Raw genomic sequence first — 26,776 nt, 5'->3', positions numbered from 1 at the left:
TAATTCAAATGGTCAGAAATCTTATTTAAAATGTTCAATTTCATTCATTATCAAAAAACAAAAATTAAAATGCTATAACTTAATTTTTAAAATACATAAGATTAAATAATTAGTATTGGTATAGGTATAGGAAAACTGTCACATAGCCTGTTGGTGAGGGTGTCAACTGGTACAATAATTTTGGAGCAATCTGGCAAAATGCTTCATAATCTTTAAAAATCTTCATAAATTTTGACTAAATCATTCTACTTTTGGAATTTATACTAAGGTAAATAGTATAGATATTTGTCTTTAGTGTTGTAAAAATTAGGCAAGAAAGGTGGATTCAATCCAAACGTTCAGCAACAGAGGATTAAATATTTTGTCAAGTTGATATGTAGGCATTCTATGTCTTAAAAATATCAATACAAAAAAAAGTTTTTAGTTATCTAGATCATGTTGCTGTATACTGTTTTTAAAAAAAGCCATTCAAAGAACCATGTCAAATCTACAGTGCCATTTTTTGTTAAAAACAAGGAGTAAATGCAGTGGAAGACAGACTTTGGGAAGATACACACCAAAATGTCAGTTGTGGTTATCTCTTTTTGATAGCATTACAGGAGATTTTTCTTCCCTTTTTTGTGCTTTTTTTTCTGTTTTCCCAATTTTTTGACAATGTGATTATTACTTTTATAAGTAGAAGAACAGTAAGAGTTTTTTTTTATTTTATTTTCCTAATGGAAGAAATATCACTCCTATAATCCATGCTACTCTTGCCTAATGAATGTTCTATGCTGTGCTATGTTAAATATTTAAGTTGACTTTCCACAGGGCTGAAGCCGACAGTGTGTAGCGAAGTGTAACATTACACAGCTCCAGCAATGAGTGCTCTATTACCTTACCTTTGGGCATGCTTAATTGCAAGTTAGCTTAGGTTGCCCATCCTTCTAACCTTCCTCTTCCCCCACCCACGCCCACCCCACCCACTAGTCCACCCACAGCGATTGCTCTGCTCCCCTCAAGCCAACCCTCTTTTGTGCTCTACAACCACTGAGTCTTTTTCTGCTCAATGTTTGTTATCCAGGAAATCCTCTGCTCCATATATGAATGCTACCAATACTTGTGGTCCAATCTTACTGGACATAAATAAGAAGGCATTTCTTACTAACCCTGATGACTATTTTCAAAACTATTTTTTTTTTACTTCGGATGCATAGAATTAGATTAAGCAAGATCCTTGTTTCTCAATAAACTATCATCACTGGTTCACGCATGGCCTGCTTTATTTTATTTTAATGATTAACTTATTTTAAAATAATAATAGAAACACACACAAATCCACCACTTAACCCTTCAGAACAGGAGTTGGCAAATTTTTCTGTAAAGGGCCAGATAGTAAATATTTTCATCTTTATGGGATATGTGTTTTCTTTCACATACTCAACTCTAGCATCTCAGTGCAAAAGCACTCATAGACACTATGCAAGCAATTAGCAAGCTGTGTTTCAATAAAACTTTATTTTTAGATGCTGAAATTCAATTTCATATAATTTTCATGTGTCACAAAGTATTATTCTTCTTTTGATTTTTTTTTCAGTTATTTAAAAATGTAAAAACCATTCTTGGCTCATGGGCCACACAAAAACAGGTAGTGGACCAGCTTTGATAGTTTACCAATATAGGTACAGCATACTTTTTCCGAGACTTCAACTAGCATGCCAGAGGAACAAAATACATTTCCATGATATTCTCAATTGAGAGAGAAAAAACACTTGAACAACTTTCTGAGCTGAGTGGCTCATACAGTTTTAAAGACATACCATACAGATCTGTGAGAGGTTAAATATTTACATATTTCCTCAAGAATCATACTATATTCACATATGATTCCAATTTTACACAATGAAAATTCACATATGAGACCTCTAAGTCCTAATCCAATAACTCACAGCTACAGAATATTAAAAAGAAAAAACTTACTAGAGGGAACTGGAGTAACTTATGCAAGCCCACTAGCTAAAAAGATCCAGAACACAGCATTGCATACTTGCATTATGAGAGAAAAGGCAAGAACACAAGAGAAAAAGTAGGGTCTGGAGGAGGAGAGGCTGCCATTGAGACCCAAGAGGAATCTAAAATCTAAGAGATGTTCAACACCTGCTGGGCACATGGCACCGAACAGAGACAGCAGACAGGCCTCTATGTTTAAGACATAATGATGGGAGGCCAAGAGGCTAACTCCAAAATAGCAGCTAAATGGTGATGGTAGGTCCCCAAAGGTTCATCTGTGTACCCTGTGACCTCAACCCAGGACCCATGTAACAGGAAACCAATTGCATTGGAAGGGAAGGTGCCTCACCTGTCTTTGGAAGAGGGTAACTGATATTAAATAAATCCTCCAGAAAAGAGAAGATGGGACCTGTGATGTTCAAAGCAAAGTTTGCACTTCCACTTGCAATGGCATCTTTCCGGGCCCAGATGCGTATCTAAATTAAAACAATTAGCAGTAATTAGGAAAGGCAGTCGTGATTTTGGAAGTGGAAGCCTGCTTGCTCCAAATCCCTGCTGCTCTAGAGCCAAAGTCTTACCTTTTCGGAAGAAGCTACATAATGTTTAAATGCATACATGTGCTGAGAAAAACCCAGAAGGCTGTTCACCAAGTTATAAACAGTGATTGCTCTGGAAAATGTGTTATTTCAATCCCTGACAATAACATGCATAACTCTGAAATTACAAAACAATCCTTGGAATGGTCCACACTACCATCCACTCCCACAGTAAATGTAGATTCTATATATATTTTGTGCGCCTTGGACTCTTGCTTCCCTTTTCAGGACACATTTCTAAGATCCAAAACAGAATTGTAGTTTAGTGGGGGTTATATAGTATGGAATATATTAAGCCAATTTGAATCATGCAAATTTAAAATAGTTTGATAACTAAAACATTAATAGTCCTACCTTATTTCCAAAATTTGAAATCAGGTTAATTCCCCTAATTTAAAAAAGATCATCAAAAGTCTTAGGATTTTAAAGCTGAAGCAAGTGAATTGTATTTGCTGGTTATTTATTCTATTGCCAAATGATGCTTCCACTTCAGCAAGGAAAAGAAAATCTCTGCTGTATTTTGTCAGTTTTAGGTAACCACACTGTTGTTTGGGTACTTGGAACTTATCTGTGTGATTTTGGTGGCTAATATGCTGTTGTTTTAACATTATTATTGTAATACAAAAGCACTTTATACTCTACAACAATATCATCTAAACAATTTTTAATAGAATTGTCAGCATTTATGCTAAAAAAAAAGCATAAAACTCAAAAACCTTGGAACAAAAGTTAGAAGTGAAAGAATTAAAATATTTGTCCTGATGTCAGTGCAGTTAATTTAAGAAAGAGCTCTCTGCAAAACACTGGAGAAAATGCTACGAAAAGGAAAAGCAGAATAACAACATTTGCAGATTTGTGTACTCCAAAATACCTTCACCTTACTTTGCTTTTATTTCTTCTGGGAAATTTGTCTTGAATTAGGCGACTTCTAAATTACGTGAGGATTCAGGAATGCTCCCCTTTCACAAAATGCAACCACCTGTTTCTGAGGCTCCTGCCTGGTCCCCTTCATTGCTTTCAGCCTCCCCCATGCTGCAGAGGCCTCATTGTGCTGGGAAATATGGCCCCAGACTTGGCCCTGCCCCTACACTAAACCCACCCTCCCGTTCCAGTTCTGACTTCGGAGGCGACAGTTAGGAAGCTGCTCAACCAAGGGTCACACTAGTGGAAGTCATAGCTCTCCCCACAGTTAAGATAATGTGTGCGTTTTAATGTTAGCCTTTTGGACTATAATAGCAATAACAATTAATGTGTGTACATTAACTTTCAGTTTACAAAGCTCCTCCCATAAATTACCACTCTCTAAGCCGAAAGTGAGGCAAATGACGAGGATTTCAAATGGGAGGAAAGGGTAGTAGGCGGCTCCTGGCAGAGCAGTGAGGAACACAGGCCAACAAAGGCCATTTTGGAGACGCAACTGTAAGGTTCCTTCGGAATCACACCTGGTCCAACCAGTGTGTCCTGGTGTCCCTCCCTAGGCACAGCAGATCTTGACATCCAAAACAGGAACATCTTTTCAAACACCCACGTGCACTAAATTCTACTCAATGTATGTTATTTCCACACCTACTTACATGTTTCCTCTGTTTATCACACCACACATTAACCACATTTCAATTTCACTAAATCCTGATCTCTTACTTAAAGAGCAACTTTCTTATAGGCTGGAGACTATTCCCAGCATACATTTGGGTTTCCTGTAGAGTGTATGGTAGACTCATTCACTTTGTAGAACTGAGCCATAGCCAAGTGCAACATTCCACTGATAAGCTCACTCCAAACTTCATTTTGCTGGCAAAACATGACTTTCTTAGGCATGCTCCATTTCCTCTTTGCTGTATGGCAGCTGGTGTTCTTTTCAGGGGGGTCCTTACAAAGAAACAGATTATTATCCCCCTACAAGAATTGCTGACTGTGCAGCAGTACTGATCACAACAAGCCACTTGGGACCTGGATGCTGAGGGACCACCTGGGGTCTCTCACCAGCTATGGCAGCCACCGGGCCCACCCCCTCTTGCCAGGCTCAAAGCATGTGCTTCTAATTCATGCCTGGGCAGATTTAACAATATCTGTCATGAACATTTGCCTTGGCCAATGTTATATCTGTGAATGTCAAGGATCTACTAGTAATTATTCAATGAGGAAAATCAGGCTGGAGCCAACAGCTCAGGAAGATAACAAGCTGTAATTAATAATAACACAGTATTATTAATTCATCATTAGGTTACAAGGAGCGTAAGAGGTGTAGCTTTGAGTGATTCTCCTGCTGATGAAGGCCTTGGCTCACCACAACTTCCTTGTCTCCACATGTCAATGGTGTAAGCCTGGAAGATCTAGGGCCCAGGAGGGTGTCTCAGCCAGCTACAGAGCTTGATTTTCCCCAACCCCATGAAGTTGATGTGACTAGAAAGACTTGGGCCTAAGGCACTGACCTTACTCACCTCCACACTTTATGACAGGGAGTGGACCAGCATATAAAGCATTGTCATAATAAACTCAATATTTTCCTAAAGGGTTGTCATATAATATGGGTATAACTGAGTGAAAACTGGGTATTTCAAGACCGATACACACTTTACACAATTTCAGGGAAGTGTGGCATACCCCAGAGCTGAGGAACATGGCAGCCCAGCTTCTAGTTAGAGATGACATTTTTTTAACCTGCACGCACCATTTCAGCCACAGCAGTTGCTCCTGGCTGGTGTCTGTTTTGCCCAGGCCATACTGGTTGCCAAACATTTTGAGTATCACCCCAGCTTCACGAGTACACTGACACCGTAGCCTAAGTAAACAACACATACTAAACCCGAGCGTCAAAGTGCCAATGCAGCAGCTCTCCTGGTTCTCTCCCGTCTTCTGCAAAAGTGGAAACAGGCTGGAAATAGGGGATTCAGACTGTGCCTTGAGGAGTGGGTTTAATGTGCAGTCTTTCCATGGAAACTCGTCCACAGAGCCACAGTGGGAAATGTGGCCAATTCTACAAAGCCACACTGATAGCTTTCACAGGGCTTGGGAGAGAGAACCAGGAAGTGACAATGGGATATGCAGGCATAACCCCTGGATGCAGGAAGAGTAGATGAACATCTGCAGCCAGTACATTCTCCCTTACCTAGAGAATCTTCCTTACTCACCTCCTTGCCCCTTTCGGTTCTATTGACATGGTCACAGTCACAGATAGCAAATGCGGCTAAGTAAGTTGGCATGTGGGGCGTGGTGTAAAAGGTAGTAACAGTCCATTTGCTTCCATTCACATCTTCTTTTTCAGTCTGACCTAGAGAAATTTATTTCAGTCCAAATCACGGTAAACCTAAGCAATAATATCTATCTTTCTAATAATTTGTCAAGTCAATTGTCACCCAGCTTCTCCTTTCCACCCACTTGCCATAGTCTGTCCAGCAGTTTGGATTTCTCTGCCTACCCCTAAGATATGAAAACTACATTAGGAAGATCTAAGAACAGCATCTTAGGCCTGAATTAGCATGTTGAGTAATACGGGTTTGACTGAGGCCCAAGTCCATGAGCACTGTGAGCTTAGCCCCTAATCTGCCTCCTCTCTCCCACCCACTTCTATGGTTTCCTAGTCCAGCCCATTTCTCACAACACTTGATCTAGAGCTGCCCAGGCCCATGGTTAGTCAACAAGGTACAGTTCTACCATTCTCAGGTTTCAGTTAGGTCTTTAGTAGAAGCAATATGGGGCCTTTAAAGCTGAAATCACCAATTCAAATGCCTACTCAGGCACTTGATGTGAAATGGACCAGTGTACACGAATAGGCAGTGGTGGGGACCATGGCAGATTGGGGGGCACAGGCCCAGTCTGCAGGAGGCAGCCTCTTCTTGGCTATAACTGATCACTGACACATAAGCATTGTAGGTTCAATGTTGTTAGACCGTCTGAGTTTTTAAGGAAGTACAAATTTAGATGTTTATGTAAAGTCTCTGGATTTTTTTAAAGTCAGAAACTAATTCAATCAAAAGAAAAAAGTCATATGAGTTAAATAAAACACATCTGTGCACCAGATTCAGACTAAGTCCACCAGCTTGCTATCACTAATGATCAATAGCTGATGCCAAACTAACGGGCAGGCAGGCTGCCTATGTATTAATATAAGAATAGCATAATGTCCTCATTTTCTAATACAAAAAGAATCAGGATTTGCCATCTCCAAGATGGGGGTGCTGACACATGCCCCAGGTGACTGCGCTCTCTAATTATAATAGACTGCAATTACACTACACCACTAACACTGCCTAGAAAAGCTATTGATGTATAAGCTTTTACTATATATATATTTCATTATATTATGTATATAGTGAAAAGAAGCATTACTTACCTAGCTTTGGCATGTTGGAAAGGGCCACATAACTTGGATGATGAATAACTGTGATATTAAAAGTTGCCTTCAGAGCTGGCTCATCAAAACAAGGGAAAACATTCCTGGCAAATGTTGGTTCCATCTGAGATGCTAGCAGGGCCCTGAAATACATTTTTGGGAAGACTTCATTTATTTTTATCTCAAATCAATTGAATAAAAAAATATTGAGAGATTATGGCTTCTAAGTAAACCTGGTGTGCAAGAAGAAGTTTTCCCTCATCTTCCTCACTGCTCTCCCATAGCACACACACACAATTCTCACTGCACCACAGAATTCTTGTAAGACCAAAAACTCAAAAGAACTTTAATTTTCAACCACAAAATAATATTTGCTTCATTACATCATAAACCTTTAAAACCTTTTACAAACAAAATAGGTACAAATATAGCAAAAATGCAATACCAGTCTTTTGAGAACCAGGTCTTTTCTAAATTAGGATTGTTTCTTTGGGAATGGTCCATTGCTTTCATCCTCCACTAATGTGCAAGTCGGTTGGACTTTTTTTCTTTTTCTTACACGTTCCTTCTTCTTCCTAGTTGAAAACTTACAATAAGTTTTATTTTGGACACCCTTGGGGTTAAAAAAAAATATGGGTACATGCCAATTGAGCAAAACACTTTCAATTTTGTATGGGTAAATTTATCAAATCCCTGCCGCTTCTTCCTCGCATCTCCATGGGAAGATACAAAGAGTGACATTGTCCCACAGTGATGTGTATGGAAAAGCTTAAGGACAGGAATACCCTGAGTAAACAAAAAGATGTCAGGTTCACCCTCTGCAAACACTGCCCGAGTCTGACGAAAGTGTGGGCCCCAGCATACAACTTCCTCCTCCAAATAAACCTGCAGTCTCCTGGTCCCATTTGCCAAGACTCGCTGACCTGGGAACCTGTCTTTAGATGACAATTGTAGACGCTAAATTCCTTTTTCAGCTAAGGTTCTGAAATGTAAAATCTCTGATACATTTGCATTTGCTTCAGGCCCAGTTCTTAGATAAATAAAGGTGAATTTAACAAAGATGTCTTGAGAGAGTGTATTCCATCCATTACTCTCCTCTGGGAATCCCTCCTTCACCATGATAAGGCCCTTGTTCACACACAAATTGGCACAGGGTTAGGAAAGACACACAGGACAGTGGACACATTCAAAAACCTCTCACAATCAGCTAATTTGAGGTGTCCATAACCTCACTATAGTTTCCAACAAGCCTGTTTTGCCCTATTTGCTTCTACCCACTTTACTATACTCTGGCTTGCATAGCCTGGAAAGAGACCTGTCGGCTCTGACACCAGCCACTTCGGCTGCAAGACCCTGCTCCACCTACTACCAACTGGGCAATCCTGGACAACCCACATAATTACACTAAGCCTCAGTTTCCCCACCTAGACTATAATGACACCATCTACTTTGCATTGATGTTTGAGCTTTTATATTATTGGTAACTAAATTTACCAATACATCACTTTTTAATTCTCTGATATTCCTCACAAATCATTCTTCATACAGATGAACTACAGAAGAAATCAAAGAGGGATAACTTACAGGATGCGGTAGAGGGCTGAAATCACTAAGAAAGGTCCCAGGGGTTACAGCTGATCACAAACTGAATAAGAATCATCTTTGTCTCCCCAATAAGTTTTAAACTATTAGAAGTTAGAGCTCATATATTTTTTTCTTCTGTATGATTTGGCAAAAATAGGGGTTCATAACAATTGAATATTTGCTCAGCCTTGGAGCTACTATAAAATAAGGCAGCTTGATATTAGTATATACAAAAGAACACAAAATACTTCTGCAGAGTATGTTACACTGGCATTTGTTATGTTGTAGTTTTGGTTGTGGTCTTTAAGGGAGAATGGGAAAAAGTAGAGAACATCCAAGCAGTTGACAATATGTTGGAAAGAACATTGAACAGGAAATTCAGCCACCTAATTTCTTGCTCAGGATCTGCAGTGTAGACACAGTTGCGTAACTCTGGGAAAGTTGCTTAAACTTTCTAGACATTCATTTCTACAAAATGCAGGGCTGGGACAAGATGTCTCAGGCCACTTAGAGCTCTAAAACTGTGATTCTAAGAGGGATAAAGATACCCAACAGGATGGAAAAAGAACCAATGAGGTGGCCGTGACTGAGTCATCTAGGGTTGGAAGAAAGTCCTCTTGGGGGTTCATGCATGGCCTTTGGCAGGTCTTTGAACCCTCTGAAATTGTAGGGCATTTTGTACAAATGGTGGTATATTAGCATGAAAAAGTGTCGTACAGAGTGAAAAAGCACATGTAATTATATGATACATGTTTATATATTTGGAAAGCTAACAAATGCCTATTGTTTTTGTAACAGACACTATAGAAAGTAAAAGCTTGAGAATATCTTCTCTGCTGTCATGACTTCACAAAGTGCATAAATCTCAAGGATGCTGCAAGGTGGGGAGCAGAAAGAAAATTACACTCTTCAAAGAAGTAGAAAACTTTTATACTATGGGTTCACAAAGGCTACGAGAAACCAGCTTAGAGGGCCACCGTTTCAGCAAATCAAACATAAAGCAAGTATCTTTCAATTCCATGATTCAGGTCTGAAAGCTTCTTGGATTTTATTCAACTATTTCCGTCCCTGGTCTTACACAAACAAACAAAAAGTTAGGGAAAAATCCCTACAACACAAAGCCTTTTGGCTCTCAACCTCAACTGCAAAGTTCAGGGCCAGCCAGCATCACATATGATCTGGTTATGCCACGTCTGGGGACCTCAGGGTAGCGTTTCTTTCCCTTCTCTCTCTGCTTTGGGCGCCAGCAATCCTGTAAGAATATTCTGACCTCAGAAAAGAGAACCATTCACCCCCTCTCCTCCCTTCAAATCTCACTGAAACATGCTATTACGCTGCCCATTAGGTCTGTGTTTAGAATGGTTAGCTAGTGAGGGAGTTAATTTGGGAAAATTTGTCTCCTAGTGGCTCAGTATTTCAGAGCCACTTTCCTGCTCTCTTGTCTAGAAAGAGAATTATGGACACAGCACTTTCTTGTGTTAGAAAAGATCTCTGTGGTCAAGAACCATATGATGTCCTTGGCGAATTAATCTACTACCACACAAAAATTATCTACTATACCTACTCAGTATATTGCATTCCAAATTATTTTATGAATTCCGTATGCCTATAGCTCCAGTTAACAAGTGCTAAATAGCATACCTGGTCAAGGATTAAGTAAAAGTCTCAGGAAAGTTGTCTCTCCCCTCAATATTTTTACACAATAACACACTCAGAAATAAAAATATTTAGTAGAGCCAGATGTTACAACACTGGACTGTGGTTCAAGGATTGGCTCATGAATAATGTTTGTTTATTACTTGTGTAATAGGATCTGAAAACTGAAGTTTCCACCAAGCAACAGAACATAATAGATGTAAAATTCCAAAGAAAGGTGCCAAACCATGTTATGAAGATTTTCAAAGTAAATGACCTCAAGAACCTTCTCAGCTAGATCAAGGACATAGAAGAAGGGTCAGGGAATGGAGACAAAACATGTCAGAGAAGATATCTCTTGGTGGGTGGAGGGGGCGGGATGCACATTCTTTTCCCAAGCCTTCCATGCTCTTAGGGAGTTGGGAGGAGGTGCAACCCTCTAACCCTGGGCTAGGAGGAGAAGATCCCTGAGACCCTCAGACAGCAAAGGCTGAGAGGCTTAGAAGCCCAACTCACTTTTGAGAAAGCTGAAATTGGCAGTGTTTCCAGTGTCTAACTTCTACCAGGGGAGTCTAAAAGGCAAGAGAATGGATGACTGCTTTGGAGGCATGGCCAGAAGAGTGCTGCTGCCTTGGGATTCATGTCAGTCCCAGACAAGGGATCTATGAGTGTTCCTTGGAAGAGCTGTGGACCTTGAGACACAGAGTGAGCCAGTACAGGGACTGTCTTGGGTCCACCCAACAGAGCCACCTGGAGGAGGCTGAGGAGCTTGGAGATGCACTACTCTATGTCCAGGGGATGAGGAAGGAGTCACAGTGACCATGAGAACACAGAAATAAGAGAAGCATCCTTCAGGGGGAAGGGAATAGTAGACGAAAACAGAAAAACTGAAGAGTCCTGGAAAATGACATCATCTCAAGGAGAAAGGGCATCTGCGAGACCAGAGTTAAGACCAAATGACAAGAGTACTCGTTCAAGTAAGAGTACTCGCTTCTCCTTGTCACCCCCAGCCCCACTGGACCCTTCTGGGGTTGAAACAGCAGCCATCAAGACAGTCAAGGAGGACTAGAAATATGAGGTAGAGAAAGGAAAAGGACCACTACCCCTACCTTACTGCAAGCTTCCATCCTGAAGCCAGCCCGAGAGTGAGGAAGTGAGGACGGAGGCAGGAGAGAGGGGGATTTAACAGTAAATTAAGTATGAAGTTTTGAGTATTACACAGGACTGGATATTCTAATTTTTATATCTACTATGTGACTTAGACTGTGGATCATCTGTCACCTAAGAATAAGCCAGAAATTATGGACTGCTGGAGTCCTCATGCAGGAACAGGGAAGATTACCCCATACACTAAATTTCCCACTGTAAAAGGACAATGGGAAAAACAAAGTTGCATTTTTACTGAATTATGAGTTGCACTTTTTCAATATGCTAGTTATACTCATTTTGAAAAGATACAGAATCTTAATGTTTGGTGAGCAAAACCATCTTCCAGAGAGAACCGCTGAGTCACATGAAATATGTGAGTTTGACACCTCTATAGGATAATGCAATGAGCTCTTCCCTCTGTGACACCAATAACATCATGTGTCTGGCACTTGAGTCCCCTGACCTTGTTTTGAGACTTCCGAATTCTTTCCTAATATTGCTCAAATTTCTCTCCTGTGTGTCATACCCTAAGCACTATGCCAGATTTCCTAGCATAAACAAAAACTGCAAGGAAGTCTTTTTCAATTCTCTGTTCACTCCGTCTATACCTGCACAAGTTGAGTGATTTTGATTATGCTGCTTTTACCTTTATTTGTCCCTCCAAAAGAACTTAATTTTATCAAACTATTTCACATTTTTCTTTCTTGATCTTTCTATTTTCGTTTCTCTAAATAGCTTTCAGTTCTTTTTTATCTTTGATAAAAGGGAATGACAGGATCAAAAATGCAAGAAGTGATTCCTAAAGGAATCTTTGAACAAGATGACCGTGGAGAGTCCCACCATCTTCATACACAGATGTGAATGCTGACTCTCTGGGGGTTTATGCAACTGACCAGACAACTGATGATCCAGGGCAGAGGGCCAGAATCAGGGCTCCAGCTCTCAAGCCTGGGGTTCTTTCCAACGCACTGTCTGCTTTGAAATTTGTAATATAATAAATACCAAAAGCAAGCTATGATGTCATGAAGTTGACTGAAAATTAACTTTATAATTAATAGCATTTCCATATCTAGAGATGATGAGACTTCTGTTTTCCACCATGAGGGAATAACAGGCTGGAATTGGCCTTCTGCTGAGAACAACTAAAAAACCTGACAAAATTTATGAAACAACTACTTTCAGGTATTAGATAACTGGAAGCACAGGACTATGACCCCCAAGAGAAGAGAAACAAACAAGGAGAACTCACAATCACCTGTCTCTCTGCCTGGAAGCAATTCCAAAATGTCAGCACAGGAAAGGGGAACTGAAACAGAGTCCAGTGGTCTCACTGAGTTGAGGTAGACATTAGAATTCAGGGAGTCCTAGACAGCTAGAATTTACAGAGTACAGTATAAGGAAGAGGTAACTATGCAAAGAAAGACCTCCAGAAATCTGCATAGGATTCCCCTTAAGTCTTTGGTCAAATATTAATCTGTCCTTCATGAGGTCAGGAAAATAAAAGCTGTTGGGGAAAGAACAAGTACTCCAAGTACTCAGGTAAACTGAGCAATTCCCAGAGCTCGCATAGTGCTAGGAGTTGTTTGAATTCTCTCAACCGAGAGTATTTAAAGTGTCCAGAATATATGGATTATTCAACAGAGGGAGACCAGAAGGTTAATGTCTGAGAAGTGAGCTAAAGTAGCCTAAAGGCTGCTGCGGGGCCCAAAGAACTTAAAAAACAAGTCTCAAGAGGATCAGACAAGGATGAAGAGGATCATCAAGTCACTTAAGCTGCTATCCACAAAACTCCAGCATTCTTTAAGCAATATAACAAAACCCAGCACTTGATAACAAATTTAAATATCAGGCACTCAATAAAAAATGACAAAATGCCCAAATACTTGGAAATAAAATACCACAGTTCTAAATAATCCATTAGTCAATGAAGAAATCAAAATGAAACTTAGAGGGAATTTGAACTTAATGAAAATGAAAAAACACAATAACATCATCCATGGCATTCCACTAAAGCAAGAGTTGTTGGGAAATTTATAGCACTAAATGCCTTTATTAGGAAAGAAGAATCTTAAATTAATGACCTTATGTCAAACTTAGGAATAAAAAAAAAGTAAATGAAATAAAGCCCAAAGTAAGAAGAAGAAAGGAAACAATAAAGATCAAAATATAAATATCACTGAAATAAGAAACAGGACAATAATAGAGAAAACCATTGAAGCCAAAAATTGGCTCTACAAGAAAATTAATAAAACAGATAAATCTCTAAGCAGACTGATCAAACTTACTGAGTATTAGAAGTAGAAGAAACCTGTGAGAGTCCCACCCTCTTAATTTACATATGTAAAAGCTGAAGCAACTGATTAGACAATTAGTAAATGGTAGGGAGGTACCAGACCAGGGCTCCAGCTTCCAAAAGAAGGAGACACAAATTACCAATATCAGGAATGAAAGAGCTTATGTCACTACAGAGTTTGCAGATATTAAAAGAATCATAAGGCAATATTTTGAACAACTTATAAATTTGACAGCTTAGTTTAAATAAACAAGTTCCTTGAAAGACACAAACTACCAAAGCTCACTCATGAAGAAATAGATAACCCAAATAGTCCTATAGCTATTAAATAATTTTAACTTGTAGTTAAAAAACATTCCACAAAGAATTTCCAGTCCTAGGTGGCTTCACTAGTGAAATTCAACCAGGCATTAAAGGAAGAAACAATACCAGTTTTATACAAATTGTTTCTGAAAATTAAAGAAGAGGGAATATTTCTGAACTCATTCTTTGAAGCCAGTGTTACTCTGATACCAAAACCAGACAAAGACATTGTAAGAAAACAAGTCAGCATGTCTCATGAACAGAATAAAAATTCTGAACAAAATTTCAGCAAATCAAATCTAACAAAATTTAAAAGGCTAATGTATCAAAACCAAGTAGGATTTATCGCAGAAATTCAAGATGGTTTACCACTAGAAAATCAGTTTAATTTACATTAATAAACTAAAGAAGAAAAACCATATGATCATCTCAATAGATGCAGAATAAGCACTTGAAAAAAATCTGACATCCATTCCTGATAAAAGGTCTCAGAAAATTAGAAATAGAAGGGAACTTTCTCAATCTAATAAAAGGAATCTGCCAAAAAAAAGAAAGAAAAAGAAAAAGAAAAACCTACAGGGAAAACCATAATTAATGGTGCGAGACTGAATGTTTTCACCCTGAATTAAGGGATGAGACTATAATTTCTGCACTTATTTCTTCTATTCAACATTGTTCTAGAGGCTCTAAACATTAGAATAAGCTAAGAAAAAAAATAAAAGATATCTAAACAAAAAAAGAAAAAGAAATAAACCTGTCTTTATTTATGACAGAATGATCACCTATGTTGAAAATTTAATAGAAAATTAAATTTTTTCAACGAAAATGCTGCTAAAACTAAGAAGTGAGTTAAGTAAAGTTATAGCATACAAGATCAATATATTAATACAAAAATTAACTAGCAGCAAATAATTAGAATTTTTAAACATACCATTAATAATAGATTCAAACAATATGAAATACTTAGGAATAAACCTGACAAAACTTGTGCACAGTGAAAACTATAAAACCTTGCTGAGAGTAACTAAAGAATATCTAAATAAGTAGAGAGATATACCATGCTCATGGGTTGGAAGATTCAATATTTTTAGAATCTGAATTCTCCCCAGATTTTTCTGGAGTCAACATAATCTCAGCCAAAATTGCAGTAGCCTTTTTCTTATTTTTTTTGTAGAAATTAACAAGCTAATTCTAAAATTCATATGGAGATACAAAAGACCTAGAATAACTTAAATAACTTTGAAAAAGAACAGAGTTAATAGATAAATATCACCTGATTTGAAGACTTAATATAAAGCTACAGTAATCAAGACAGTATGGAATTGGCATAAAGATATACAAATAGATCAGTGGAACAGAATAGACAATCCAAAAATATAGCCACATATATATGAAAGCTGATTTTTTTTTTACAAAGATGCATAGACAATTCAGTGGAAAAGAATATACTTTCCAACAAATGGTGGTGGGATCATTCAATTTCCACATGCAAAAAAAAAAAAAAAAAGAACTTCAATCCATACCTCACACCATATGCAAAAATTACCTCAAAATGGATCATATTAATAGATTTAACTGTAAAACCTAAAACTCAAAAGCTTCTAGAAGAAGGTATAGAAGAAAATTTGTATGAGCTTGAGATAGTGTTTTCTTAGATACAACACCCAAATCCGGATACATAAAAGGATAAATTGATAAATTGGACTTCATCAAAATGTAAAATTTCTGCTCTTTGAAAAACACTGTTAAGAGAGTACAAAGACAAGCCACAACTGAGAAAATATTTGCAAATCACATATTTGAGAAAGGACCCTCTCTAAATTCAACAATAAGAAAACACATAAAGGAAAAAGTGGACTAAATATTTTAACAGACACTTTGCTAAGAAGATACATGGATTTCAAATAAGTATAGGAAATTATGCATAACATTAGTAGTCATTAAGAAAATACAAGTTAAAACTGTAATGAAAGCCACCTCTTAGAATGGCTAAAATGAAAAAGCCTGGCAATACCAAGAGTTGATGAGGATGTGGAACAACTAGTGTAGCTATACTGTTGATGGAAATTTTAAATGGTCAAACTCCTGGGAAAACAGTTTTGCAGTTGCTTAAAAAATTAAACATTCACCTATGATATGAGCCAACCATTCCACTCTTAGGTATTTGCTCAAGAAAAATGAATTCATACAAAGACTTGTACATGAATATTCCCAGAAGCTTTATTTGTAATCACTCAAAAGTGGAAACAACACAAATATCTTGGCAATTTTTTTTGTTAAGCAAATTGTGGTATAAATTGAATACTATCAGTAATAAAAAAGAATTAATACACACACAAAAATGAATCTCAAAACAATTCTACTGAGTGAAAGAAGTCAGACATGAAAGAGTACATACTGCACAATTCCATTTATATAAAACACTAGAAAATGCAAATTAATCTATAGTTATGGAGAGCAGATCCACAGTTACCCAGGGATGCAAGTGTTAGGGTAGTGTAGAGAGAAGAGATGATAAAGACCACAAGAAACTTTTGGAGGTGATGAATATGTTTATTATCTTGATTGTAGTGATGTTTTCACCACCACATATATATATACATATGCCAAAACTTATCAAGTTATGCACTTCAATATACTTGAATAAATCTGTTTAAAAATTACTGGAAATACAAAGATGCAAGAAAATGTGTATGATAACCTAAATAAAAAGAAGCAAAAATAACAAAGATGTTAAACTTAGCAGACAAGAATATTAAAACAGCTATTATAAATATGCCCAATATATTCAATGATATAATGAAAAACATGAACATGATGATGAATGGCATGACAGATATAAGAATGTAGAAATGTTAAAGACAAAAAATACAACATCTTAAATGACAATTTCACTGGATGTGACTAAAAGCAAATTGAGCACTGCAGAAGAAAAAAAATCAATTAAGTTGAAGACAAAACAATAGGAACCATGCAAACTCAAACACACAGAGAAAAAACACTAAAAAAACAATGAAAGAAACTCAGTGACCTATTAGGTAGCATAATAGGTAATTGAAGCCCCAGAATAAGAGCAGAAAAAAGTAGAGGACAGAAAAAAGAAATTTAGATAATGGCTGAAAGTTTTTCCAAATTTGACAAAAACTATAAACCCACAGGTACAAGAAGCTCCATGAACCCCAAACAGGTTAAATCAATGTTAACCATCCTGAAGCAAATCGTAATGAAATTGCTAAAAACAAGTAATAAAGAGAAACTTAAAAGCAGTTAGAGAAAAAAAAAGCAAAGTACACAGAGGAACAAAAATTAAAAGCCATAGACTGCAGAAACTATGTGATCCAAAAGACAATGAAATAATATGTTTTAATTGCTGAAGTTAACAACAACAACAAAAAACAAATCCGCCAATCCAGAATACCATACCCAGCAAAATATCTTTCAAAAATGAAGGAAAAATATTAATAAAACTTTTTCAGACTAACAAAAGTCGAGAGAATTTATCACCAGTAAACCTGGTCTTGAAGAAATATCTTAAAAAGTTCTTCAGGTAGAAGCAAAATAATACAATATGGAACTTAGATGTACACAAAGGAATAAAGAGCACTGGAGATGGTATATATGAAAGTAAATAAAAAGAGCTTTCTTTTGTTAAAAATTTACTTAATAGTAATTGATAGCTTAAAGCAAAAGCAATAATAATACATTGTGGGATTTATAACCCATGTAGGAGTAAAATATACAGTAACTATAGCATAGCTCTAAAATTCATACATTTTTGTGAAGTGGAATAATATCATTTGGCTATAGTCTGTGATAAGTTAGGAATTTATTTTGTAAACCTAGAGCAACCCTCTCACCCATCTCCCCTAGATATAGCTAATTAGCCAAGAGTTAAAATTAAATGGAATATTAATAACATACTCAACCCCCCAAAAGAGAAAAATAGAACAAAAAACAGATAGGACAATACAAAACAAATAGCAAGATGGTAGATGTAAGCCCAATCAAATCAATAATTATATCAAATGTAAAAAGTCTAAATACTATTGATTAAAAGAGATTGTCAGACTGTATAAAAAGTAAGACCCAACATCATGCTTTCAATAAAAAGATCACTTTTAATATCAAGACATACATAGGTTAAAAGTGAAAGGATATGAAAAGATATACCATGCAAACACTAATCATCAGAAAGCTGAAACAGGAAAAAAGGAGAAGACCACTTCTCTCAAAAAGTACTGTGTGCAGTTCAGGCAGGATTGGTACTTCTAACAAAGATCTTAACCTCAGATTTCTCAAGCAAAAAGAAGGCATTTCCTCTGTATTAAACCTTCTCAATCCAGTTATGCCAACAATAAAAAGAAGTGACTCTAGTACTTTGTATTGTTTTAAAATTGTTTTTCATGGAAGTAGATATCATGCTTCTTACATCCATCCATACCTTATGTAAGTCTTGCACACAGTAAATGAAGATGTGGATGCAAAAAAATTCATAACCAGTAATGGTACCATATCACCTTATTCCCATGGCTCCTATTAATTCACTGGGATTAGTACTATGAACAAGGGTCTCTGGGAGAGCCAAGCTCATCTTCAAGGAGTACAAATGAAACATGGTCCTCAAATTCTCTCAGAACTAGTACAACTAATTTTATCTGAAGGAGATAGTTCGGTAAGGGCTTCCTTAATTCTTAAAATGATCAAAGATGACTTATAGTCATTCTGTAATCCACGACCATTTGAATAATTAGTATTTACCAAGAAAGGAAAAAACACAGACTTTTATTTAACTTTTCCAATACATCTATTATCAGATGAATAAGCAACTCTCAACAAGCTGAGTACCAGACTTTAGCATAGGAGTGCCCTCTGCAATGTGTTCCAAAGGTCAGGAATAACTGGTACAAAGTATAGTTTCATAATGCAATGTTTTATGGAGTCCTTGGTAACAATTGCTTAGAAGACTTGAATGAATCAGAATGTTGCAACCCCCATGATTTGTACTGGATAAGACATTTATTTTATATGGATTGTAGGGTATTGTCAAAATTCACTTACTAGAACTTAGGGTATATAAGACAAACTGTCATACAACTAATTTCTTCATACTCTGAAACCCCTGTTATCACTGATGGTACAAAAAATGCAAATTTGGTAATTAAAGGTGATTCACTGTTATGAGTTTAAAACAGTCTCGTTCAGGGGAATAGTCAATGCAAAGTCTAAATTCCCTTTTAGGGTTATTTTATTTCCTTAGGACACAAGAACTAAGAGGCTTCCTTCCACATCCAGATGACATATTGGGAAAGGGGAGAGAACGAGGAGACCCTTGAAAGGAGAGGACTTTCTGAATTTACCAGGCTGGTGTGACCTCATTTTCTGGACTGCTGTGACTTGTGAATTTCTTCATGATAGTCAAGAAGACTATCATGGTTTCCATTGATGATGTGGCCCTCACTGGCTCCTGCTTGCGTGGCCAGTCCTCTGAACCTGGCTGCAACTCCCTTTGGAGCCACATCTTGGGTAACCACTTCTACACCATTCACCACAACATAGTTGCTTTGGTCCTTGGCATGGTAGCCCTTCTCTAGCTCTCCAGTCAATATCCTCAGCCCATGTGGGAAATTCTAGATCCCCTGAGGCCTCAAATGGATCACTGGTTCCACCCTCACTATCTAGGGCTCACTGGCCTAACCCACTTCTGTTTTGTGAATTAGAAGCCACACTGGCTCCAGAGGTAGAAGGTAGCCAATCAAAGGGAAGAACAAGGCTCCCTATGGAATTGCTTTGCCTGCATCTCTAAAGAGCAGAGTACCTGGGAATTAACCGGGCCTCAGGGCCAGTGTAGAGGGTCCAAATGTTCCTGCTCCCTTGCTCCTAATAGGGATAATTCTTAGGTACAGCTCACACTCTCCAGAACTTTCTTTCATGGGACTTTGTCATATCCAGCTTGGCCTCCTTTCTTAGCCAGTCACAATTCCCCATTCTTCAGCTGATTGTTCCTGGAGACACTTCCTAATAAATTACTTTTATAGGAAAATTTGTTTGGGGGTCATACCCTGTCAGAAGGAAGAGGGTAGAAAGTAAAGACACTTGCTCTTTCCATTGTACTTTTCTCTCTCTTCTCTGCCTTTACCCCTATATTGAAATGGCTGGCCACTCTCCTTTACTATAAAGCAATTGCTCTTATCAAAAAGGTTGGAGACACTAAGAATGGCTCAATATACTAAACTAAATCAATATAATATAACATTTAGCAGGCTAAAGAAGAAAATCACATGATGCAGAAAAGTATTTGACAAAATTCAACACCCAGTTCACGCAAAAAAAAAAACTCTTATGAAAATATGAATAGAGCACAACTTCCTCAACTTGATGAAGAACATATATAAAAACTACAGCTAATATCATACTTAACGATAAAAGGTTAAACACTTTCCAAGATCAAGAGAAAAAAGCAAGAATGTTCATTCTCATTGCTCTTGTTTAACATGACGTTGGAAGTTTTAGCCTGTACAGTAAGACAGGAAATGAAAGTAAATGGAAGAAATAAAACTGTCTCTATTTGTAGATGACATGATGATCTGTGTAGACAATTCTAAAGAGTCTATAAAATATGAAAACAAAAACCTCTAGATCTAGTGAGTTCAGCAAGGGCACAGGATACAAGATCAACACATGAAACTCAGTATTCCCATACAGTAGCAACAGACATGTGAAAACCAAAATTAAAAATACAATGCCACTTACAATTGTTCAAATAAAATTAAATACTTAGGTATAAATCTATTAAACAGTGTATAGGACTTGTATGCTAAAAATGATAAAAGCCTGATGCAATAAATCAAGGATCTAAATATATGGGCATTCCATGTTCAAATATTGGAAGACGTAGCATAGTAAAGGTGTCAATTCTCCCTAAATTTATATAAAGGCTTAATATAATTGCTATCAAAATCCCAACAGGATTTTTGGTACATATAGACAAAAATATTGTCAAATATATATGGAAAGGCAAAGGAACTAAAATAGTTAAAACAATTCTTTAAAAGAAGACAATTGCAAGACATCATATAGCTACAGTATTCAAGACTATGTAGTATCGGTGGAAGAAAAGATACATAGATTGATGGAACAGAATAGAAAACCCAGTAATAGCCCCACAGAAGTATGGACAATTGGTTTTTCACAAAGGTGTAAACGCAATTCAATGGAGAGAAGACAGTCTTTTCAACAAATGGTGTTGGAACAATTGGATATTGAATAAACCAAAAAAAAAAAAACACCTTGACTTAAACATCACATCTTATATAAAAATTAACTTAAAGTGAATCGTTTACATAGATTTAAATGTAAAACATAAAAATATAAAACTTTCAGAAGGTAACACAGAAAATCTGCAGAATCTTGGTGAAGCGTTTTGAGACAGGACACCAAAAGCAAGAAGAAAAGAGTTCTGGAGGTTGATCACAATGTGAGTACCTAACACTACTGAATTGTACTTTTAAAATTTTAAAAATGGATCCACTTTAAAAATGGATAAATTGGACTTCATCAAAATTAAAAATTTTTATTCTGTGAAAGACCTTATTAAGAGGATGAAAAGACAAGCTACAGACCAGTAGAACGTATTTGTGAACCATATGCATCTCACAAAGGACTCCGATATAGAATACATAAACTCCCAGAATTTAACAGTTAAAAAAAATTAGAATTCAATTAGAAAATGGATAAAAGACAAGAAGAGACATTTCATCAAAGATGATATATTTAATACAACTGGAAAATATGCACATGAAAAGATGTTTAACATCATTAGCCATTAGAGAAATGTAATTTAAAACCACAATGAGATATGATACACTTATCAGGACAGCTAAAATAAAAAGTAGGGACAATACCAAATGGTGGCCAGGATGCGGAGAGACTCTATCACTCCTACATTGCAGGTGGGAGTATAAAATAGTACAGTCACTTGGTAAATAGTTTGGCAGTTTCTTAAAAACTAAATATACAGGCCGGGCGCGGTGGCTCATGCCTGTAATCCTAGCACTCTGGGAGGCCGAGGCGGGTGGATCGCTCGAGGTCAGGAGTTCCAGACCAGCCTGAGCAAGAGCAAAACCCTGTCTCTACTAAAAATAGAAAGAAATTATCTGGCCAATTAAAATATATATATAGAAAAAATTAGCCGGGCATGGTGGCACATGCCTGTAGTCCCAGCTACTCGGGAGGCTGAGGCAGGAGGATCGCTTAAGCCCAGGAGTTTGAGGTTGCTGTGAGCTAGGCTGACGCCACGGCACTCACTCTAGCCTGGGCAACAGAGCGAGACTGTGTCTCAAAAAAAAAAAAACAAACAAACAAACAAAACTAAATATACAATTACCACATAACCCAGCAATTTCACCTGTGGGTATTTATCCCACAGAAATAAAAACTATGTTCTCACAAAAACCTGTACACAATTACTCATAGAAGCTTTACTTGTAGCAGCGAAAAACTGGAAACAACCAAAACATCCTTCAAGGAGTGAATGACTAAACAAACTGTAGTACATCCTCACCATGGAATACCACTCAGCTATAAAAACAATCAAACTTTTGATACACACAACTTGGATGGATCCCAAGAGCATTATGCTGAGTAAGAAAAGCTGATAGCTAAAGGTTGCATACTATATAACTCCACTTATATAAAATTCTCAAAATAACAAAATTATAGATTGACAACAGATTAGTGGTTGCCAAGGATTAGGGGACAGTGGGGGAGCAGTGTGAGGGGGTATAAAGCAGAAGTATGAGGGTGATCTTTGAGGTGATGGAACAGTCGTATATCTTGATTTTGGTAGTGGTTACACAAATCTACTCATATGATAAAATATAAAAAAAACCCATATACACATAATAATAATGTCAAATTTCTGCTTTTGACATTGTACTGTAATTATGTAAGATATAACAATTTGGGGAAACTGAATGAAGATACCCAGGACCTTCCTATACTGTTTTTACAACTTTTGATGAATCTATAATTATTTCAAAATAAAAAGTTAGAAAGAAGTGTGAAGTGCTGATTGTGGGAATCAGAATTATCTGAGATAGTTGTTAAAATATGTATGTTTCTGAACCCCATTCTACATTCACTGGTCTAGAAATATTTTTGGTCTTTTAAAATTTTTAATTGTAGTGAAATATACATAACACAAAATTTGCCACTTTATCCATTTTTAAGAGTACAGTTCAGTAGTGTTAGGTACTCACATTGTGGCCAGTCAATCTCCAGAACTCTGTTCTTCTTGCAAAACTAAAATATATACCCATTAAAAAAAAACTCCCTACTCCCCCAGTCCCTGGCTTCTTCCCACACCTGGAATCTTCTTCTTAGACTCATCTCTACCAGGAACTTGGCAGGTTTCATGTTTACAAGGAGGCTGCTTCTAACAATGATAATCTGACCTAATGACAGCTGCTACCATTGCCCAGGCTGTGTGCCAGTCACTGTGCACCCCCTTTCTCATTTCATTTTCACAATACTCTAAAAGTTGAGTTATTATGTCCATTCCATGAATGAAGCAACAGACTCAGAGAGGTTAAGCTGTTCTCTCAATTCACACAGCTCCAGTTCCAACTCAGGCCTACTGGGTTCCCTAGGTCAGCCAGATCACAAGCCATCATTCTGTCCAGGTTCTTTGTGACCTCAGCGTGAAGTTTAACCGCAGGTGTCTTTTCCTTTTGGTTTCAGAGACCCAGAGGACAACTTCCTGGTAACAACTCTCCCAAAACATCACAATTCTGGAGCTCTACCTTGGACTTTATTAAGTCCTCTACCAAAGACTTTAAGATTTCTTCTGAAAATATGGTTTGCAGTTAATGTTAGAGCTGGTGGCACAACAGAAAAAATAGAAAGGTATTTTCTTTCCTGTGTTTGCTAGTTTGTCTGGGTGGGCCATAGCCTCACTAAGGCAGGAAGAAGGAAAAGATGAGTGAACAAATGACGATTTACTGACAACAAAAAAACACTGTCAGATATGTCTGCAAAGAGTTTCCTCTGAAAGATCTTGCACCCTGGACTACACACAGTAATTTCAAAAGGTTCCCAGGGCACCTAAATTGGATAGCACGTCATCTGAATGAGAAAATTTCAAAACTATTTTTCAAGCATTTTTGAAAGAGAAAACCAAGCACACAGCCCTTAAAAACAAAAGTTACAGATTACATATCCACTAAGGTAGCTCATTAAACTTATTTTAAAACCCTTAAAAATTTCAAAATAGTGCAGGAGATGGTTTAGAGGGTAATTTAGTGGGTTTCTTTCCCGCAGAGAACATCTGAGAACATTTTCTCTAATAATAAAGGGCAAAGCACATGCAGTTATGTAAACCGCAAAAGCTCCAGCAGTGTGTGAACGAAGGAGATCGCTGGTTTGAAAAAAATAACTTTTGGTTACCTTCCACTGAAGACATCTCCCCTGCGTTCGCCAGAGGACTGTAGTGTGGTCGCAAAGGGTGGAAAGAGGCAATTCTTGTGCAGGGGTAGAAAATACTCCGTGTGGGAGACATGAAATCTCAAATGAGTGTAAAAAGAACATATGTACATTATATGGGCTTTCAAACTCAAAGGGGAGGTCTCTTATCATCACTTTTATTATTATTTTTTTCCAGCAGAGCAATCTCAGAAGTGCTGGGAGCGGCAGGGGACTCGCTGCTCGCCAGCAAAACTAGGTGCGGTACCCAGGCGGGACGGGGGTAGGGGGATGGGGGAAGGAGGACATGAATTAAAGGCGATTCCAAAGTTTTGGAGAACCTTAGCAAAAATCAAAAGGTATGGGGACAAACAGCCCCTACGTGGGTGTATTCATTGTAAGAGCTGCAGTTATCCAGTGCCTAGAAAGAGAGGGAGCTGAGCTCAGGGACGCGCACCAAGGGGAAAACAGCAGAGGCGGGAAGGGTGCGTTAGCCTGGCGCTTCTCCAACCTCAACGCCTGCGAATCACCTTAAGATCTCGTTAAAACGCATTCTGAGCCCCTCGGTCGGGAGTGGAGTCTGAGAGTCTGCGTTTCTAACGAGCGCCCAGGTATTACAGCTGCGGCTAGTCCAAGGACCCACCTTTGAGTAGCCAGGGATTTGCTCAAAGGGGTGAAGAAATTCCCGGCTAGAGAAGAAAGGGGCTTTCTGAAGAAAAACTTCCGGGGAAGAAGCAACCTCAAGAGGAGCAATGATAAAAACAAACTAGATGGGCAGGGATAGGACCGAAAACTGGCCAGAGGAAGAACCATGGTCTCGAAGCCCTTATCCTGAGCGGGGTCTCAGGACGAAAGGTAAGGAGGTGCTTGCCCTCCAGCTCGGGAAGAAAACGTCAGGAGTGCGAAGGTCGGGAGACGCACCCCGGACACGGTAGGCAGCTGGACGCCAAGCCTGCGCCCGGACGCCGGGGCAGGGGCAGAGGAGACCCAGGGCTGGCCAGCTCTTACCTGCGCTCGCCCTGGTCGGTGTAGACGTTGAGGAAGAGTCCCTCCCTAGTGTCCTGGTACACCAGGCCCGAGAAGCTGAGCTGAAGCTCATAGCGGCTACCAGGCTGCAGGGCCTCACCAAGTTCCAGCACCATGTATTGCATATCAAGCGCGAACCACACGTCGTCCACGGGCACGCGGCGCACGGTGGCGTCCCTGATGCCTGGGGACAGGGGACCCCGCACCTCGGCCCGCTCGCAGTCCAGGAAAAGGCTGTGCAGCAGCAATCGCGCAGTGGCCACGGTGCAGCGCACCGTGATGTTCACACGGCCAGAGAAGCGCAGCGACGACTCGGGGAGCTCGTCGGGCCTCAGCCGGGGCCATAGCTCCAGCTCGTAGTGCAGCGGCACGAGCCAGGACGGCAGGCGCAGTTGGTCCCAGGGCCCCGCGGGTCGCCAGTCGCCCGAGGTGGTCGTCACCGACGGCTCGCGTGCGGAGCCGGGTTTCGGGGTAGCCGGCGGCTCCTCCTGACTGCCCGGAGTGGAGGACGAGGCGTCCGGGACCTGGAGGCCACGCAGCTCCGACGGCGGGACGCCCGCGCGGTAGCCGTAGAGGGCGGCGAGCACCGCTAGCGCCAGCAGGAGGGTGGCTGCCAGCCCGGCCAGCAGCAGGGCCACTGCGCGGCTCACATAGAAGCCCGAGCTGGAAGTGGCTCCCATGGAGCCGGCTGGGGGTGCGGGCGACGGGGGGCGCCAAGGTGGAAGCTCAGAGGCAGAGGCAGCGGCTCTAATCCCTGGCCCCGGTGCCCAACGATGGAACCCTCGCCCCTCTTCTCCTGTACTGTCCCTCCTACTCCTCGAGGAGCCTGAGAGGACAGAGAGGCAGGAGAGAGCGGTTGGGACCATGGCTCCCCCTCCCAGCTAATCAGATCCAGGTCCCTGCCTACCCACCCCCGCCCCCGCTAGAGCCCGGGGAAGAGGCGGGCCCGGCGCACCGAGGCGTGTGCCCCTTGGGGTCCGAAGAGAAACATCGCGCGGAAGAGGCCTCTAGGGGCGGCGCGGGGAGGGGCCGTGGGACCAACGAGGTCATCTGAATTACTGGGATTTGCTGTGGTGTGTCCCGGTACGGTTTCAGGTGTTGTCCGGAAAGGGACAGGTACCGAGTACCCTCACCTCCTTGACCGCAGCCCGTTGAGCTACCGCAACTTACCTGCCCGACCGCCACCCGGGGCTTCGTGTGCTAAGGGGGTGGGGTGAGGGCTTGGGGACCGGGACATTTGGGAACGCGCCGTGAAGTGACCCTGCGAGGGGCGACCGTACAGTCAGAACAAACTTCTGGAGGCAAAGCTGTGGCCCTAAATTCGCCTCTTGAATAAGCCCGGGACGCACGCAGCCCAGGCAGCGAGTGGGAGGATGGAAACAAGGGCGGGAGAACCCGGCCTCTGCGGAG

At 39.5% G+C, this 26,776-nt stretch overlaps 1 protein-coding gene across 1 annotated transcript in view; it reads right to left on the bottom strand.

Annotated features, from left to right (window-relative positions):
* LVRN (laeverin) overlaps positions 1-26,230 on the bottom strand; it is a 61,923-nt gene extending 35,693 nt beyond the window's left edge. Inside the window, exons 1-4 of the mRNA XM_045566067.1 lie at positions 25,349-26,230; positions 6,919-7,061; positions 5,717-5,856; positions 2,339-2,465 (exon numbers count right to left, since the gene is read on the bottom strand). Of these exons, the coding sequence (XP_045422023.1) occupies positions 2,339-2,465; positions 5,717-5,856; positions 6,919-7,061; positions 25,349-26,046 (1,108 nt within the window). The 5' untranslated portion in view covers positions 26,047-26,230. The remainder of the gene's footprint in view (positions 1-2,338; positions 2,466-5,716; positions 5,857-6,918; positions 7,062-25,348) is intronic.
* Between the last annotated feature and the right edge of the window lie 546 nt (positions 26,231-26,776).

This window comes from Lemur catta, chromosome 12 (genome assembly GCF_020740605.2).
Source record: "Lemur catta isolate mLemCat1 chromosome 12, mLemCat1.pri, whole genome shotgun sequence".
NCBI classification, from domain to species: Eukaryota; Metazoa; Chordata; class Mammalia; order Primates; family Lemuridae; genus Lemur; species Lemur catta.
The sequence above is the reverse complement of the archived record's forward strand: the minus strand, read 5'-3'. Positions and strand labels throughout refer to the sequence as shown.